The 20337-nt window shown below is 30.8% G+C and overlaps 1 protein-coding gene across 3 annotated transcripts in view; it reads left to right on the forward strand.

Annotated features, from left to right (window-relative positions):
- The window catches only part of FSTL5 (follistatin like 5), a 1059117-nt gene that overhangs the window by 925276 nt on the left and 113504 nt on the right, over positions 1-20337 (forward strand). For 2 of the 3 annotated variants that reach the window (XM_031935303.1, XM_031935304.1), the window contains exons 11-12: positions 7518-7544; positions 17436-17554. In XM_031935303.1, coding sequence (XP_031791163.1) covers positions 7518-7544; positions 17436-17554 — 146 coding nt within the window. The remainder of the gene's footprint in view (positions 1-7517; positions 7545-17435; positions 17555-20337) is intronic. The other variant, XM_031935305.1, reaches the window with a different exon arrangement.

Here is a 20337-nt window from a genome sequence, read left to right on the forward strand (position 1 = left end):
GAATTTGGCATATGGCAGGCAATGTACTTGACATATCAAATGTTGTTTCTAGCCTAAAAATAGCACAGTTTAAATGTCTTAGTTCATTCTCCATATGTATATTCAAAGAAATTTCAACTACCATAGCACTATCCATACGTTTTTACAGATTGCACTTTATCCAAATTTTTCTTTTAAGGTTGCCCTTTTTTATTTGCCTGCTGAAGTTAAGTCAGTTTCTTAAATCCAAAGAGAAAGCAGTCAATAAAACATCTACTTTAAATGTTATCATTATATAAATTCACTTTATCAAAAAATGATTTGCAATGGTGAAAACCTGAAACTTTCAGACAAGGAGAAGCACAAGCAAAAAAAAAAAAAAATTATTTAATATAAAATTCAGACAATTTACACATGAATAGCCAAGTAAAGTAGCTCTGCATAGTACAGCATGCTGTTATGTAGGTAACTACCTTATTGCTGTTGCTTATATAACATCATTCAGCTCTCCACATACATTTCTTTACAGTGAAAGCATATTTAATATGAGATCTATCACTTTGAAAGTAAGTGTAAGATTCTAACATAGAAAACAAGGCAATTTGCTAAAAAGCACTAATAAAGATTTCAGTCACACCTGTCAGCCATCTATTCCACTGAGCCACATTTTCATTATAAGGTGTATATTATCTTTGAAAAAAACTTTACATTTCAGTTATGTAGTGAATACATATTAAATTAAGTGGTTTATAACTTTGACAGTTTTATTGTTCAATTATGAATAAAAGATACCAAAGCACATAATTTTTATTGTATATTGAGTACATTAGGTGTTTCACAGAGCTCCATGTGTGAAAGGAAAAGTTATTTAGTCCAAAGTCTTGGTTCCAGACAAACTAACTATAGTGTCAAAACTAAGCTGGATCGGCCAGGCATGGTAGCTCATGCCTGTAATCCCAACAATTTGGGAAGCTGAGGCAGGCAGATTACCTGAGGTCAAGAGTTCGAGACCAGTCTGGTCAACATGGTGAAGCCCCATCTCTATGAAAAACATAAAAATTAGCCATGTGTGGTGGCACACACCTGTAATCCCAGCTACTCAAGAGGCTGAGGCACAAGAATCACTTGAACCTGGAAAGTGGAGGTTGCATTGAGCAGAGATCACGCCACTATACTCCAGCCTGCGCAACAGAGCGTGGGCCTTAAAAGGTGAATGGAGAGAAAACTAGGTGGAGATTTCTGGTAAGGATATACCTTAAAATAAAAAGATTCAAAAAGTCTTGATGTTTGGAATGTGAATTAAAGATGACAAGGACATATCATGGAAGCCCCTATGTGCTATACTAAGGACATTGAGGAAAAAAACAAGTGTAAGAGTGTGTGTGTGTGTGTGTGTGTATGTATATATTTACATATAATAAATTCACTATACATATATACTTAGTGTGTGTATATATAATTTATTATATGTAAATATATATAATTTATTATATGTAAACATATTTTTATATATGCGTAAATATATATAATAAATTCACTATATATATACTTATGTATGTATAAATACACACATATACTAAGGACATTGATAAAAATATGTAAATATATATTTACATATAATAAATTCACATACATATATGTATCACAGTAGTGGCATATTTAAGCCTGAATTTATTATATGTAGCTGTTTTTATTGTCTGAAGGATAAATTAATGTGGTGAAACAAAGCCATTCCAATATATAGGCAGCTGTTAAAAATGTAAAATGTGTATATGGCAATACCCTAATAGAAACAAGGAGCTGAGGACATAAGCAGAAGGCAAAAGTTTTCTCCAAATATTTCCAAATATATTCAATATCACTGATAACCAAACTAATATATATTTACAAATGTAATATATAATACATTATGTTTTTAATTTATATATATATTATATATATATTCACATTTAGTAAACTTGTTCACACGGTCATGCACACACACACATGCATACAATAATAGTTCACCTGAAGTGTTTGAAATGAATAATTTCACAGATTGCTAGTGATGCTGGTAACAATCTTTTGGAAATCAACCTGGCGTATATCAAATGTTTTAAAGGCTCTCATACCACTTGCAGGGACATGTACTACTGAAAATAACTGCTTAGCAGGATGGTCATCACAGTAATCACATACACACAAACACACACAAACACACACACACACATCTGTATGACTGATAAATGTCAATGATATTTATTGAGCTTCTATTACCTATGCTAGCCTCTGATATTGGTACTAGGTTAGAATTTAAAAAGAAGTAAATCATAATATTTTTAAAAAGCAGAAATTCATATGATGAAACTATTTAAAACCATGTATAAAGGCTAGATTAGGCATGTTATAACAAATGAATAAAAGGCATGAAAAATTATATTTATATATCATATATTTATATATTTTATCAGATACATTTCCATATATGTAAGCATTTATATGAAAATGAGAAAAATAATGAAAAGACATGAAAAAATGCATTATATGCTTGTAATCCCAGCACTCTGGGAGGCCAAGGTGGGTGGATCACCTCAGGTCAGGAGTTTGAGACCAGCCTGAACAACGTGGTGAAATCCCGTCTCTACTAAAAATACAAAAAAAAAAAAAAAAAAAGCTGGATGTGGTGGCAGGAGCCTGTAATCCCAGCTATTCGAGAGGCTGAGATAGGAGAATCTCTTGAACCCAGTGCGTGGAGATGGCAGTGAGCTGAGATCTCGCCATTCCACTCCAGTCTGGGCAACAAACAACCAACTCCCAAACAAGCAAAGAAACAAACAAAAAGAGAATATATTATTATACCAGGGCAATTACATTTGAGTTTTTTTTTTTAAATTTAATATATGTTCTAACTTTGTATATAATTATGTTTTTAAAAGACAATAACAATATGTATGATTTTTAAGTTAATTAATTGCAGAATACATTTTATCTACATAGTATTTGTTACCTTCATCTAGGAATACTTTATATTCCCATCTAGCTTATTTTTAGTGGCTGTTACATTTAATTTGCTACAATTTCTATTTTCTAGCAAACCATCAATATATTATGCTTTTAAGCTATTGTAAACAAAATTTTATTTTGCATCTTATTCTTATAGAAGAAAAAAATAGAGATTGTATATTTATCTTGTATCTTGCTAAATAATAGATCTTATGAACTTCATTTGTACTTTTACTTTAATCTTTTGTGACTCATTTTGCCTTCAAATTTTGATTGTCTTCTGTTTATACTTTTTATACAATTTATATTTGTTTCTTAGATTAATAAATTGCTCAACTCATGAAAATTAATTTTAAATAATCATAATTCAATATTTTGATTCTCCATTTATTAATTTATCTATTTTTAAAAATCCACTTTTATAAATTTAGGGAGTACAAGTGCAGTTTTGTTACATGGATCTATTGCCTAGTGGTGAAGTCTAGACTTTTAGTGTAACTATCACCTAAATAGTAAACATTGTACCCAATATGTCACTTTTTATTCCTTGCCCACTTCCAACCCTACCACTAATGTCTATTATTTCTTTTTTATGTCCATGTGTACCCATTTTCTAGCTCTCACTTGTAACTGAGAATATTCAATATTTGAATTTCTGTTTCTGGGTTATTTCGTTTAGGATACTGGCCTGTAGTTCCATCCATGTTACTGAAAAGACAAGATTTCACTTCCTTTTATGACTGAGTAGTATTCCATGGTGTGTGTGTGTTTGTGTGTGTGTAATACGTTCTTTATCCAATCATCCATTGATGATCACTTATTATTCTGGCATATGTTAGTTTTTTATTAATTATTAATTTAAATTTATTATTTAAATTAATAAAAAATTTCTATTCTTAGTTTATTAGTTTACTAAGGGAATTTATATTATACTTAGTAATATGCTATGTATTTTATCAGATTGCATTTTTGTTTGGTTAAATTATATTGACAGTCCTTAACTGACAAACTAATATGATGTATTAAATTAATTTCTTTTTGTTAAAATTTTAAGTTCAGGGGTACATATTCAGATTTGTTACATAGGTAAATGTGTGTCATGGGGGTTTGTTGTACAGATTACTTCATCATCCAAGTATTAATCTAGTGCCCACGAGTTACTTTTCTTTATATTCTCCCTCCTCCTATCCACCATACTCCAATAGGCCTCAGTGTGTTCTCTTTTATGTTTCCATGTGTTCTCACCATTTAACTCCCACTTATAAGTGAGAACATGTGGTATTTCTTTCTCTGTTCCTGCATTAGTTTGCTAAGGATAATGACCTCCAGCTCCATTCAAGTTCCTGCAAAGGACATGATTCCATTATTTTTGATGGCTGCATAGTATTCCATGGTATATATATTCCACATTTTCTTTACCCAGTCTACCATTGATGGGCATTTAGGTTGACTCCATATCTTTGCTATTGCGAATAGTGCTGCAATGAATATATGTGTGCATGTGTCTTTATAATGGAATGATTTATATACATTTATATACATTTGGGTATATACTCAGTAATGGGATTGCTGTGTCAAACAGTTTTTCTTTTTTTTAGGTCTTTGAGGAATCACCCTGGTATTAAGCCAAGTACCCATTAGTTATTTTTCCTGACCTTCTCCCTACTCCCGCCGACCCATCAAAAGGCCCTCTTTCTCCTCCTCCTCCTCTTCCTGTCTCTCTCTCTCTGTCTGTCTGTCCTGTTTGGTCAGCAGTGCTTCAGTTCGGTCCATGCATTATCCTTTTTCTAACACTCTTTGGGCCCACATGGTTCATTTTCTTTTTTTGTTATGTTTTATATAAATTGTGGTTATATTTGGTTTTTAAAAATATTCAATTTATTGATGAATTTTGTGGGTTTGAAGATTTGTATATTTGCAGGTTTACTTTGTTGTCTGAAAATGCAGAAACAATCTCTGCTTATTGGAACATATTTGCAGAGTAGAGCCAGGCTTTTTGTTTTGTAGTTTCCTTTGTGGCCACCCTTGTAGATCTGTCAATAAAATTGGCAAATGCTTTCTGTTTGTGTAGTAAAACAATCATTGTAAATACCATAATTCAATCTTGATAATTGTATTGTTGAAACTTTGTCTTTATTTTTCTTCATTTTTCAAATACTGAGAGTGATATGTTAAAGAAACAGACCATAATTGTGGATTTATTTATTTTACATCCAACCTTAACAGTTTCTGTCTCCTATTTTAATACTATGTTTCAGCTTATGTAATTTTAAATTCAGTATGTAGTGCCTTGAATTTTATCTTATCTGATATTAGTATTAAAAAGTCTGTAGTTTTTGGTATTTATTCCTAAATGACTGCCAATCTTAAAAATGTCCCTGTCCTTAGTTCTAATGTCCTTACTCCTTTAAAATAATGGTGCTTTGATATGCCACTAGAATTTTTCACATATTTTTTTTCTATCTGGAAATTGAATCATACCCTTCACTTAGTTTATTCTTACTTATTTCTCAGACTTCACCTTGATCATAATTAGAGAAGTTCGCTCTGTTTAACAATGTCTAATCCACCCAAAAATGCATTCACATTACTATATTTTTCTCTTCTATAACACACTAAATTCATAACTTTGAATTTTTTTCTGTCATCATTTGATTACTTTTTGTCTGCCCAATTAGAATATAGGCTCTATGGGCACAGAGATTGCCTGTTCTAACCTGTGTATGGTAGTGCTGAATACATCTAACACATGCTAGGTACTCAATTGGTACTAAGTGAGTGGAGGGAGATATAAGGAAATACATACTTTGTTGTTTTTTTATAGGCCAGAGAAAGAAGTATAAGACTAATCATAGTTCAACCTTTCCTAAAACTGCAAAAAAGTCCATTTCTTTTGCACTGGGTGTGCAGACTTACTTGATTTTGTCATGAATAAATTATCCAGCTTTATATTTTTAAACCAGTCTTACACGCCAAATATACCAAATTACTTGACACGTTCTCTCAACATACTTTCTTTTCCTCATGTGTGGAATAACCTCTCTAGCCCCCTATACCACACAGCACTCTTGAAAGCTTTGGTAATACTACATTTCTTGTGCATCAGCATCTCAATGAAGCTGTCCCTCCAGTATCCAACCTCTTTTCATAGATGATCATTCTGTCTTGTCCACATTTGCTGAATTTGAAATGTGCTTCTTTCCCCTCATTTATTACATGTTTATTTCTATTTGTTTTCATGGTTCTCTTTCCTCCTGTGTCTATAACCTCTTCTTGAGAATAGGATTTGTCCTTTTATCATTTTATAACATATTTAGTTGACAAAGATTGAATATGTTTAAGATGAAAAGATGATATATATATTATGTAATGATTATCACAATTAACACATCCGTCACCACCTACGTTGTACATTACATGTTCAGAACTTATTCATCTCATAATTGAAAGTTATACTTTTTTCTTATTTGTTCAAAGTGCACTGCAGGCATAAGAACAACGGCACAAAATGTGCTACAGGAATACACACATCATGTGTTTAGGTTTGAATAAATTTCATTAGGGAATTAAAAAACTAAAAATTGTAAATGTTTACCATTAATAATTAATTTTTTAAAGAAATATAGCAGATGCTGAAAACTGCATGACTCGGGCTTAAGCTGTAAGTGAGGAGTGCTAGATTTCATTCTTGGTTCTGAAACATACACATGTGGGTTCAGTTGAAAAAAAAAGTCATTAAGTTTTAATACGGTCAAAATGCTGGAAGTAATTGCTGTGTATGAGATTTTCTATTAGTTACACTTTCATGATTTTGCTTTAAGAACTTATAGTGTTATTGTAACTTTGAATTATTAAAGAGGCAGGCATTTCCTTCAGAATAATTTCAATTGGATTTTTTTCTTAATTTCTATCTTAATATATTAGTTCTTTACTGATTAAGTTACTATATAATATTTTTAAAACCTGTTGTTCAAGAACAATTCAGTATGTACTAAAAGAAGCAAGGTATACTTAGATCTATTTCTGTCTGTTTTAAAACAGTAAAAATATATACTCCTTAAAAATAGTCCAATTTGGTGTTCAAGATCTTGGATTTACAAGAACTCTTCTTGTTCAGGAATATTTCATATCATGTAAAAATATTATATATTGTGATTATTGCAAAATTTAAGAGTATAACTTTTTCTATTAGTAGCTAAAACTGTCAGCCTAATAGTTTTAACTACCAAAACTTGCTCTAAAAATACATTTCAGTTAAACTAACTTAAGCTTCCTGTTTTTTTCAATGCAAAGTAAAATGTTCTTTGTTTATTAACAAAATCTGTATTCCGAATAAGAATTGTCTATAACAAAAAAATGTACAAAGCATTATTAGTTAATTCCAACATGCTATTGTTTTGTTAATTTAAAGTAGCTCACTGAATTAACTTCACTATGTTTATATACACATTCTATCACAGATACTTTGACCTCTTTAATAATATTTATATTACTATATCGCAAAAGCTTTCTTTACTCATTTTTCTTTTTCTTCTTTTTCTTTCAACATGCTGCAGTAGCTAACATATTATGGAGAGAAGAAGGTACTAAGTTGAATTATTTTTATGTTGTTGTGACAATTTTGCTTGATTATTATTAGATTTGTTGATTATCTTTTGTATCATTAATTACCATTTTTATTTTGATTCAATATTTCAGTTGATGGTATTTCAATATTCTTGTGTAAGTCTGCTACCATTACACATTTATCACTTCTCATCAGCTTGATTAATTACTGATACATAACCAGAAAGTTTCATTGCGATATATTGAAATGCTTTAAGAGTATAAAATTACATCAAAGAAAAAAAAATCTCAGTTAAACATAATTTACATAATAAACTCTGATTAATGCAGAGTAAGAATATTTATAAAAACTGTGCCTTATCAAGGGAGTATAATAAATTATATTAAAATCTGGGTACATTTGAAGGGCCTGGATTCAAATGTAGTCTTTCAAGTTTACAAACAATAGGGCAAGTTACCCTGCACGATCTTCTTATCTCAAAAAGGAGTATAGTAGTTGTTAATACTCAGTAGGGTTGTTATGAGTTCTTTAGTTATTATCAGCACTCAATAAACAGTATCCATTTTCATATATTATTGCAATTGTTATTGGTTTTCCTCATTTAGTCACAAAGGCTGGGAAGAATGCGTTTGCCCAGGTACTTAAATAGTCCATCAATTGTGGTTAAATGAAATTAAGAGAAAAATGTCTAAAAGTCATCATTACACTCCTGGTGAGCAATGGCCAAAAATTGTCTTCACAACCCACCTTAGACAAAATTTCTCTTCCCTGATTATAGCTTCCTGTAGGAACCCAAGTCACTGTACCCTGTGAAAGCCAGTCTCAAAGCCTCACGTAATTCTGGAATTTAGCCATCTCAATTCTGTACTCAAGGATGAAGCAGTCCACTTATTTTTTCTCTCTCTCTTAGAACTTGTTGCTCCTTAAATCTTTTGTATGAGCTCCATTAAAACCTGGGTTTATTAAAGAAGTTCCAGTGTAACTATACCCTCCATTTTTATTCCACTTCAAATATTTCACCTTTAAATATAATAATTCAGTCATTAATGAAAGTAGTCTTGACATATCAGCACTTACTTATTTATGTATTTATTTATTTGAGATGGAGTTTCACTCTTGTTGCCCAGGCTGGAGTTCAATGGTGTGATCCCGGCTCACCGCAACCTCCGCCTCCAGGGTTCAAGCAGTTCTCCTGCCTTAGCCTCCCGAGTAGCTGGGGTTACAGGACCCGCCACCATGCCCAGCTAATTTTTGTGTTTTTAGTAGAGACGAGGTTTCACCATGTGTTGACAAGGCTGGTCACGAACTCCTGACTTCAGCTGATCTGCCCTCCTCAGCCTCCCAAAGTGCTGGGATTACAAGCGTGATAATATCTATTAAACACATTTCATTATATTGTCTTCCCTCTGGGCAAGATTTCTCTGAGCATTTTAAAAATTGATTTTGTTTTATCATTGTAATAGAAGGAATAGCACCTAATGAGTCAGAGACCACATACTACAGATCTGGCTCTGATGGTTAATTGCTGGGAAAATTTGGATGAGTTATTTTACCTTGCTGAGTCAGATGCTTCCAATACAATATTTGAAATAGAGTTGGCACTCACCTCACAAATCTGTGCTATGTAAATCAATTTAAAGTATATGGAACAACTTTTTCTTATATATTAACTTTGATAACCACCATGAACATTATTAGTTTGTGGTAATTTTTAATACGTAATAACAATACACCAGGCCACCCTCAAAAGTATAGAATAGAAGCTTCCAAATTAATTAAAATCATGATGAAATTCATTATATAAAACTAGATTATTTTCTATTTATAAAGGTATTCTATTAGTTTTTGGAAATTTATACCATCAGTAATTATTCTCCATCAAGAATAATGTTCTTATGAGTCACTGTTTCATTTGACACATAAAATGTGCTTGACAAAAATAGATATATGGTATATTTTACAGATATTTTAAGTCACATAAAACAAGTGTGTGTCTTTGGGTAAATTATTAAAGTCTTTTTTTCTACATACAGTTATCATAAGAGTACTTGTTGTTTCTTGTAATAGGAAGCATTTTAAAAATAGATTAAAGAAGACAGCATATTTGATTTTGATTCATAGATATCTGTGAGTTATTTTATAATGCCGCAATTATTGGCAAGGCATTACAATCAAAATGATTGCATGTACTAATAGTAATAATGGTGACCAGAGAAAATAGACTGGCTTGAGGAATCATTGAACTCCATCATTGGGTATAAGTATCTCATACAAATAATTAACATTATAGGTAACTAAATTTTCTAAGGAAATTCTCTCCATTTTTATAATTTAGAATAAAACAAATATGAGCTACATATTTCTGAGATACACTTTTATTTTCATTCTAGCAGTGTTTTCTATTTATATATTTACTTCTTTACCATAGCCAAGAAAAATCTATCTCAGAGAGAACAAATTATAGAACCTGAGAATGTAGGTCGTTTAAGGCCAATAATGGAAAGAGTTGAAATGATAATTTCTCCCATAATGCCATTTAACTCATCTATAAATGGTAAACCTATGTTATTTTTACATTAATAAGTATAAAATTATTTTTTAAAACATGAGCATCAGAATCTAGTGAAGAGTTTGTAATCTAAATAAATTTAACTGAATTTAATATGTATTGTCTTACCAATCTCCTCAGTATATAATCTTGGAACGCAATTCCTCTACATCTCTGGGTTCCACTTTCAGCTTTTCTACTCATCTTAATGTTTTACAGGAGTATAAAATGACAATATCAATAGAGGAAATATCTCACATGTTGACAAATATTTTAAGGAGCATATTAAATTAAAACACTTTGAAAACATTGGAAATTCATAGATGAATAAGATCTAATATCTGCTCTAAAGAAACTTTCAATCTAGAAGGTTCAAGCCTGATCCATTCTTACCGAAAAGTAGTTTTACTATATATTAAATAATAGATATAATACATATAAATATGCATGCATTAATATGTATTTTACATACATATTAAAATATTCAGTATGATTGGTTTTCGTTTTCAGTATATTTATGATATTTATAATTAAATATAATTTAATAAAGTATTTTCTAATGTTTATTTTGTGGGTAATTAGTTTATGTTATGAGGTCTAAGTTTATAATATATGTTTTGGATCATATAGGCACTGAATAACACTAATTTAAATTATTTGATTCATTGAAGGATTTAATGAATTTTACATATGCTAGTTTCAATCTCCCAAGAGAGGTTTAGGATGAGTCAGTATATAACATGGAATTTTTAAAATTTATTAGCACATGAATTACTTTGATGAATATCCCCAGGATCAATATTGAGTAGAACATAACATACTTTGGGAACCACCGGCTTCATATATTTGAATAATTTAAAGGCAGAAAAAAAGTTTCATATTCAGGAAAATTGCCTTTTTTATTCTTTATAAATATTTATGATCTATTCACACAAAAATGTGTTATAGAAACATTTAAAATAAATCACTATTTAGTTGGGCTAACACTGAACCAAAAAAAATACAAATAGAAATGTAGTGAAATTGTACAACAAAGTTAATACATTACATTACACTTCATGATTAGTTTCATGATCTGTAATACAAGGTTTCCAATGTCATCCAGTTGGGGGAAAACAGATTTAAAAACAGGCCAGCTTAGCTTCCTCAGCCTAAAATTATTTAAAAATTTCATTACCCACAAAAAATTTCATAACCATACTGCCAGGGAGGTTGGGAAATACAGAAGAATATATGGCTACTAAGTGTGGTTCAAAAATCTCTGGTATAACTATTTTCTTTTTACAGAAAAAGAATAGAAGACTACAAACTGGGTTCAGTGTATACTGCTTGGGAGATGGGGGCACCAAAATCTCACAAATCACCAGTAAAGAACTTACTCATGTAACCAAATACCACCTGTTCCACAAAAACATATGGAACTAAAACAAATAAAACAATTACTACCTCAAAATAATGCTGAAATAATATTTAAAATGAAAAAGGTCAAAATGTGGTGACTGATACCTTTAATCCCAGCAATTTCGGAGGCCGAAGAGGGAAGGTTGCTTGAGGCCAGGAGTTTGAGAATAGCCTAGGCAACATAGAAAAAACCTGTCTCTACAAAGAATTAAAAAAAAAAAAATAGCTGGGCTTGATGGCTCATGCCTGTAATTGCAGCTACTCAGAAGACTGAGGTGGGAGGATGGCCTGAGCTCTGGAGCTCAAGGCTACAGTGATCACTCCACTGCCCTCTATGCCACCCACACCGCTGTCCAAATTGAGTGACAGAGCAATATCCTGTCTCAAAAATAATAGAGCCTACAAAAGTAATAGTGTAAAATAAATAAAAAGAAAAATACTTTTTGCAGAATAAGTCTTCTGAATACATGAGATTTAGTCATAGCATTTCGGGGGAGGGAGACTGCTTTCTAATGGCTAGTACATGATGCCAGTTAAATTAAATCACAATCAATCAGTTGTTATTTCCACTGGCCATTTCACTAACCTGTCTGCTAAAAACTTAAGTCAATCTAAGCTTTCTAAATCATTTTACAATTTTTAAATCAAAAATGTGATCTTGCAAGAGATAGCCATTAGCAGCGATATCTATACATGTGCACATGTACATACAGGTATATGATGACATTGGCTTAAATTACATACATGCATGTGTGATACACATGGCGTGCATAGATACAATTATGTATGATTACAACCAATGCCATTTATAATGCAAACAAATATTCTATTATATTATAACATTTGCCCTGCTAATTAGTGTGTGAGGTTAATAATGAAGATGTCCATTCAGTTTTTTTCAGTATACCTTTAGAAGTTAAGGAGATTGTATATTTACTCAAAAGGACTGGTTTTAGATAATATCACTCTGGCCAATATACATAGTGGTCAGATGGTGCCCACTTCCTGGATTAACAGGGCCTAAAAAAGAGCTTGACACACTCACTCCCAAAAAATTTTTTAGCGACAATGAAAGGATAATCTAGTCTTGTTATAGTTGAACATAATATAAAGACTTTATTGTGGTGCAATGATATGATTTTGCTCTGTGTACAAAGACAATTTTATCTCCAAAGTCAGGATATAGTGAATGAGAACATTCATGAACCAAAAATCTATCCGTGCTGAGTTATTCAGTGAGAAATGCAATGCAGACAATCTATTCTTGCCTATATTATTTTTTATCTAAAGAGGGGAGATTTCTTCTATATTTCAAAAATATGCATACCTTTAGGATCACTTGAAAGTAAAAAGGATAATATCCACCAATGAAGGATTTTGTGTAACACCATAATTTATTGAAACACCTTTGATTGGTTACCAAATCACTACATCATACTTATAGCTTCTCATGGACTATAATATGAATGCAAAACTAATGACAATTAAGTCAGAGGAAGAAAAACATCACAATAAAATCTTTTTTATGATGCACATAAACATGCATCCAATAATCAGAAATTAATCAAATTGTATTGCTGAAATAAATTACATGGTATATATCCACTGTATATAATAAGTAGCATAACTATATTTCACAATACACTACTGTTTTTGAGTGGTTCCTATTCCCAAAGGATCGAGATAGGAATGTGCATTATATCCATTTTTTTTAAGTCCATTTCATGTATTTAACGGTACAACATTGATTAGAAAATCCTCTGGGAAATACTTCTGTCTTGTAAGACTACAGGAATAATTCTTGCTTATGTCTTTTCTGTGTATAGAAAGAAAAAGCAGAAAAAAAGCTCTCAAGAAACAAACAAATTATGGATAACGTCTAGAGTCACTATACTCTGTTAGATTAACAACCCAAAAAAAAGACAAAGTGTTTGTGTCTGCCTTCACTAGAGCCTGAAATAGGAAAAAAAAAAAAAATGTGCATATGTTCCCCATCTTTACTATGGCTAGAGTAGTGTAGAATCTTTCACTGAAGTTAATAATGTCTGTAATGTAATTCACCACAATGCATTCATGAAGAGAGAAGTAATGTTCACCACTACTCAAACTGTTTGAGACTCAGGATCCCTTTACACACTTAAATATTGAGAACTTAAAGACCTTTGTGTTTGGCGGGGGAATTTCCATCTACTAATATTTAGTATTAGAAATGCAAATAGAAAAATTTAAAAAATGCATTTATTAACTTGTTAAAATAGCCCTAATAAACCCATTACATGGAGCCATAAATAGCATATTATCATTTTAAAGCTACGTTTTCAAAAATCTAAAAGGTAATACATTGTTTACATTTTGCAAATCCTTTAACTTTCTGACTTAATAGAAGATGTTGGGTTCTTATATCTGCTTCTGCATTGAATTGTTGTGATATCTCACATAACATTATACTTCATGTAGCCTGTTGAGAACTAAACCCTACATTTAAAAAATAATAATGCAAGAAAAACTGTGAATGACATCTTAGTCGCATTAGGAAAACAGTTTGGGCTTGGCAGCCTCCCTAAAAAGGCCAAATTTAAGAAATGCTCCACAAGAAAATAAAGTTGATCTTCTAGCTGGCTCAAGGATTCTGGGTAAACAGAACTTAACATTTTATATCATAGAAAATTTAAATAGCATTATATTCCACAGCATGGGTTTGAGGAGAAATGAGAATAGTTATCAAATTCTGGTTATATACCATGCCACCATTTGCTTTTTTCAGTAGTGTTATAAGGAATAGATATCTGCAATAAATAAATAAATAAATAAATAAATAAATAAATAAATAAATAAATAGGTTACCATTTCTTTGAAATCTTGCTGTGTGCGAGTTACTCTCCTAAATATTTTACATTCTCTACCTAATTGAAAGCTTACAACAGCTGCATGACATAGTATAATTATTATCTTTAAATTTGACATGGGGAAATTATCACACAGTCTAATTAACATTCTCACAGTAAAAGCGCAAGTGCTAGAGCTATGATTTGTCTCTGATCTGTCTGAATGCGGAGAATGAAATTTCTCATCTCTCTTTGTCTGATTTTCTTGTCCCTACACTTGTCAAAAAATATAATATATATAAATTTAGTAGTTAGTAAAAATATATACAAATATATTATTTTGTTTTTACACATAAAGCTAATGAATGTCCCAAATGAAAATGTGCATACTTGTCTTCAGTTTCCAACATCTCCATCATCAGGTCATTTATATTCCTCTTTGCTGAGGATAATCTTAATAAATTTATATGTGCACAATATCAAAGTGGCAAATTGAAAGAGAAACATATCAGGTCATATGTTCAGATCATAAATTCTGCTGCAACAATTCTAAATAAAACTTTTGAGGAAGAAAATAATGCCTTGCAAAAATGTAAATGGCAAAATATCAAGTCTTGTGAATGAGTCTTAGGAAAAGTTTTATTTCATAAACTGAGTTACCAATATATAGGCATTTATTTTATAATTGCTATTTTAATTAATATAGTTATATTTAGTAATTTGTTGGCATTACTGTTTCATAAGCACTAAGAAGTTATAGTCTCATTGAAAAGAGTCAAATAAAAAAATTAAATCTTAACTAATAGTATCTGTATTTCTTCAGCAACTTGTAACCTGAAAAGTAGTTTATGCTTTATAAAAATGTTCATGTGTAATTCATATTTTAAAAAGCAAGAAAATATACTCTAGAACCTGAAAGAGTGATTTGGATGGATTAAGTGGTATTTAGTGGAAAATATAGCTCACAAAATCCACCAGTGCAACAAATCATAGTGGAATCCCACTGACTCTTTTCTGTGTAGAATACGGTAACATAACCTAATAAAAGTATGCTTAGCAGTAAGGGAAGGAAATATTCAAGAAACATGACAAACAGTCTGGACTTTAAAGTAGCTGTCAGGCCCAAACGCATTCAAATTCATAATTGTCGAATAGTATTTTGGCGAAGTTAAAGAAAGATAGTCACATTCACTGAAAAATGTTAAGAGCTTAGTAAAAAATCAAACATAGTATGTAATAGACACAAATGAAAATCAGACACCACATTATGGCTTTGTTACATTTATAAGTTTCAACAACAATATTCAGAAACCAATAATGTTAAATTGATAGTTATTGATTTGTTAGTGTTTGCATGGAGGCTTTGCTGATACAAATGAAAAAGCTTTTGCATAAATACTTATGTGTTTTGTTTTGGCTTTCTCTTTTGTGCATGTAATATTTATATTCCTTTAAACACAACTATGATTATAAATAATAACTGACTACTAAATTTTATTTTATAAAAAACGTGATGAGTTGAGTTCTTGCCACTTCTGCTACTGTTCAGGAATATTCCATCTTTATGTATTGCTCTCTGGAATTATAATGGATAATTAACTATTAAAGCTTACATCTATTAAAATAGAAGTACTGAGAATTATTTATAAAATAATAAGATGTATCAAACAACCTGGAGTCATTTAAAGTATATATGTATTATTATAAATAATTTCATGTGCCAAAAGAAAAATTGTATGCAGACTATGTATAAACATGAATGAAGTAATAGCTTAGTTTGTATACATTTTTCTCTAAATCTTAGGAATATATGGATACATAGTTATATGGAAAAATAAAATAAAATTTAGTAGCCAGCTATTATTTATAATCATAAGTATTTATTCCCTAGAAACATATAAAATGTAAGATGAAATATGACTTAAGTTCAATAAACACATATGTTTTACAAATCAACAAACTGTTGTTGTGTTTATCAATAGATGTAAAGCCCAGGCTGAACCTTGCAGGAGATCTTAATTGAAAAAAAAAATAATGCTTAGAAAATTATTTTTTATTTAAATAAATTATCTTTCCCTTTACAGATGTTTTTAGAATGTAAACATTGTAAGCAACAATGGTTTGATTTTCCAATCAAGATTTTAATATTATTGTATCTTTTAAAGAAAACATGCTATCACTGAATTATGTAAGATATAATTATATTGAATAAATTTGACTGTGTAAACCAATGCAACAAGGTCAAAAGAGCTATATAGGCGAGGACCAGAAAAGGAAGGATTACAAGAGCTCAGGGCTGACCACATCGGAACAGGGGAGAAGTAGAGGAAACAAAGAGAACAGGTGTTCATGAGTATGCAGAAGTTCCCTGGGCTCAGGCTTTAGTTAATCTACACGTTTCAAACTAGCCTCCTGCAGCCATTTAGACATGGATTTAGAAAGTCGGGGGAGATGAATTTCTGCGATACCACACATCCAGATCTGTAGTGTGAAAAAGAAAAGTGTGATTTAAACATTAAATTAAGATTTTTCAAAGACCTTCATTTGGTTTAAGGTATAGAAATAGGCCTCCCAAATTGTCAATATTAAAACTAATATGTAAGATCTCTATTTAGAATTATTTTGACAAAAATTAGTTTAAGAAAACATTTATTCTACAAAATCTAGGGCATTTGGTCTTTTTCTTCCTAAAAATCTTTATATGAACTAAACTCCTGCAAAGAAATTAAACTTTTCCTAGTGAACTCTAATAAAAGTAGTAAAATAAATTTGATTCTTCAGAAAGTGCTTTTATTCCTTAATCAACACGTACATTAAGTGGGGAAGGTATCCAACATAATCTATGTATCAAGAGTTTATATCCCTATTTATAATTGCTTTAAACTATGAAACATTTATTTAAGTATATTAAAGAAACCACTAAATTGCAGCTCAGGAAGAATGAAGTGTAGTATCTGCGTAATATCACGAAGTGGTGTGGGTATACAGTGAGGGTCCCATATGGTTTGCTTTATTAACATCACACAACTTCGAAAACTGATCCCCTGATAAAGATATGAGAGGCACTGAATTTTGATTGTAAAAGTTTATGATAATTATATTTTGAACATTTAAATGTGCTTTTATTCCTAAGGTCTGGGAATTGGGAACATGTTCTATGTGTTTTATGAAGATGGAATCAAAGTGATACAACCCATAGAATGTGAATTTCAGAGGCACATTAAGCCTAGTGAAAAGCTCCTTGGATTTCAGGCAAGTATCTAAAAAGTTCCTTTGACATTTCATGCAGAAATTTTGTTAAGTAGAATTATATTTTGGAAATATAACAAAACCTATACATATATGAGACTTGTGTTGGAAAAAAATTATGAAACCCATGATATTCGGTGTTATTCTTTTTAGGTTTTATATCTGAGGAGGAAAATAATATATTATGTATTCCTAAATATTTGCTTGTAATTAAAATGAAGGTAAGAAAAGCGAAATAACAGGATGAACACGACCTACAATAGCTTTGCCTGCTCTCCAGTTTAGAATACCTCCTGTATTTATAGGTAATATTTACTTCAAGAAAATAAAAGAAAATAATCTGGTGGGAAGCTGGTGTATATTAGATGCTTAATAAATGTAAAACCATTTTTATTCTTCATCTCATTCTTCATGAGGTCCCAGTGGAATGGACAGTTAAGGTAAATAAGGAAAAATATCAAATGTTTTCAACTCCTCATTTCAGCCTACCAGTAGGCAGTGTTGCTGTCATATACTAATGCATGGAGACAATAATTTCTACCTTAAATCTATGTCCTAGAATGAAAAGAAGGAAAAAAAATTATGAGAGGAGATAATATAGGTCAGTTTCCTCCTAGATATTATGTATGACAAACAAATATAGTGTCCTTTTATTTAAAAATATTTCAGCCATAGGCTAAATTATTAAGTAAAATTCTTACCATTTTGGTTAAGTTATAACTTAATTATACATACAAAAAATCTTAAATTGCACATTTTATTTTATTTTATTTTTATTTTATTTTAAGACAGAGTCTTGCTCTGTCACCCAGATTGGAGTGCAATGGTGCAATCTCGGCTCACTGCAACCTCTGCCTCCTGGGTTCAAGCAATTCTCCTGCCCCAGCCTCCCAAGTGGCTGGGATTACAGGCATCTGCCTCCATACCTGGCTAATTTCTGTATTTTTAGTAGAGACGTGGTTTCAACATGTTGGCCAGGCTGATCTTGAACTCTTGACCTCGTGATACACACTCCTTGGCCTTCCAAAGTTCTGGGATTAGAAGCGTGAGCCACTTCACCGACCCTATTTTTTTTTAATAATCTTACATTATCGTTATTAAGTCCGTCTTTGAATAAGTTGTATTTTGTGCATATATGTATGCAATACATAAACACATGAATATAAAAACAAATTATTGCTGATAAACAATTTAAGCCACACTCATATTTTTACAAAAACATTCTGAATAAGAAATATAGACTAACATGCAGATATAGATAGTGTGGTGTTCAATATAAATATTATTATTTAGATCAGAACAAAATAATTTTATAGGAGAGTGTTTCTGATTTCTACAGGAATAGCAGTTTTGCAGCTAATAACATATATGTCTTGGCTATATCACAGAATTTGAAACTTCAATTACTAATACTAATAAGATAGGCTGTGAAATTCATACTTTTCATCACAAAACTATCACTTCAGGTATTTGATTTGCAAATTTAGAGACAAAGAATGTTCTTCCTGCACCACATGTGTGCTATTTCAGGGTATCAGTAAATGCTTCATTACTATGTGACTCAAGTCTTAAAGAGCATGCTTTGCTTTCCCAGAACATTTCTTGACAGCTCTGGGTGAGTTAATTTAATAACTTGGAATCTCAAGTTAAAAAAACAAGCTAAAATTTGATGTGGCAGTTTTGTAACATGTCAGGGCAACAACGATGTGAGCATTATTTACCTGAATTTCTCTCTCTTTAAAGCTTTATAATACTCAGATGTCCTCCTAAAACAACTAAAGAAAAACAAGGTAGAATTGTGTGTATTTATTTATCTATGCATATGCATATTATTTCTCTGTGTATCCAATTAAATATGTGTATTTGTCTATGTATACATATATATATATGTATATACACATACATAGAGACATAGAGATGTAGGACAAAGCAGTGTGATGTATACAGCTCTCTATGTATACATATATATTTATGTATACCTACATAGATAAATAAATATACATAATATATAATAGATACAGAGAAAAATTACATATACAAACTATGTATAATTTTCTGATAAGAAATTAAATATTCAAGAGGAAATAGAAACCAAATATCAATGATGACAACTTTAACTTATTTTCTTCAACCAATGAACTCTTATCCACAAACATACACCAACAGTGACAAAGCAGGGATAACTAGTTACTAATAACTAATCTGCTATATCAGATTATATCAGTCATAGCCCCTGGAAATCTACAGTCATATTGTGTGTGAGATAAATATTAGAGAATATGAAGTTATTTTAGAAACATATACTTCTACATAAAACTACATGCAAGGATAGAAAGTTTGCATTCCCATACTATATTAAAAAGTTTATAAAGGTTTCTGTACTCTTATGGAAGAGCAATGAAAGGAGTAAAAAGAAAAGCATGTTTGCATTTTTAAGAAGGGAGTAAACTATCAAATAGTGTTTTGGTTTTGAAAACACTTATAACATTTTTGCTGCATTGGATGTTGAAATTAAAATACAACACAAAATTTAAGGTGACCAACATTTTGTAAAGCACCAAGAATAATATAAAAGAGGAATTGTTATAACTAATTTCTGCTTATGATTTTTAAATGCAAAATATATGGAGAAACACTCATGACATAAAAGAAATATATTTCTTATGTAATTATTATATGCCATATATATGAAAAGAGGCTAGAGTAAATTAAATTCCTTTTATATTACTCTGCCATTTTTCATTCTTTAATATAAAATAAGTTTAAATAATTAGAATATATATATA

The sequence above is a fragment of the Piliocolobus tephrosceles genome, chromosome 3 (assembly GCF_002776525.5).
Source record: "Piliocolobus tephrosceles isolate RC106 chromosome 3, ASM277652v3, whole genome shotgun sequence".
In the NCBI taxonomy this organism is placed as follows: Eukaryota; Metazoa; Chordata; class Mammalia; order Primates; family Cercopithecidae; genus Piliocolobus; species Piliocolobus tephrosceles.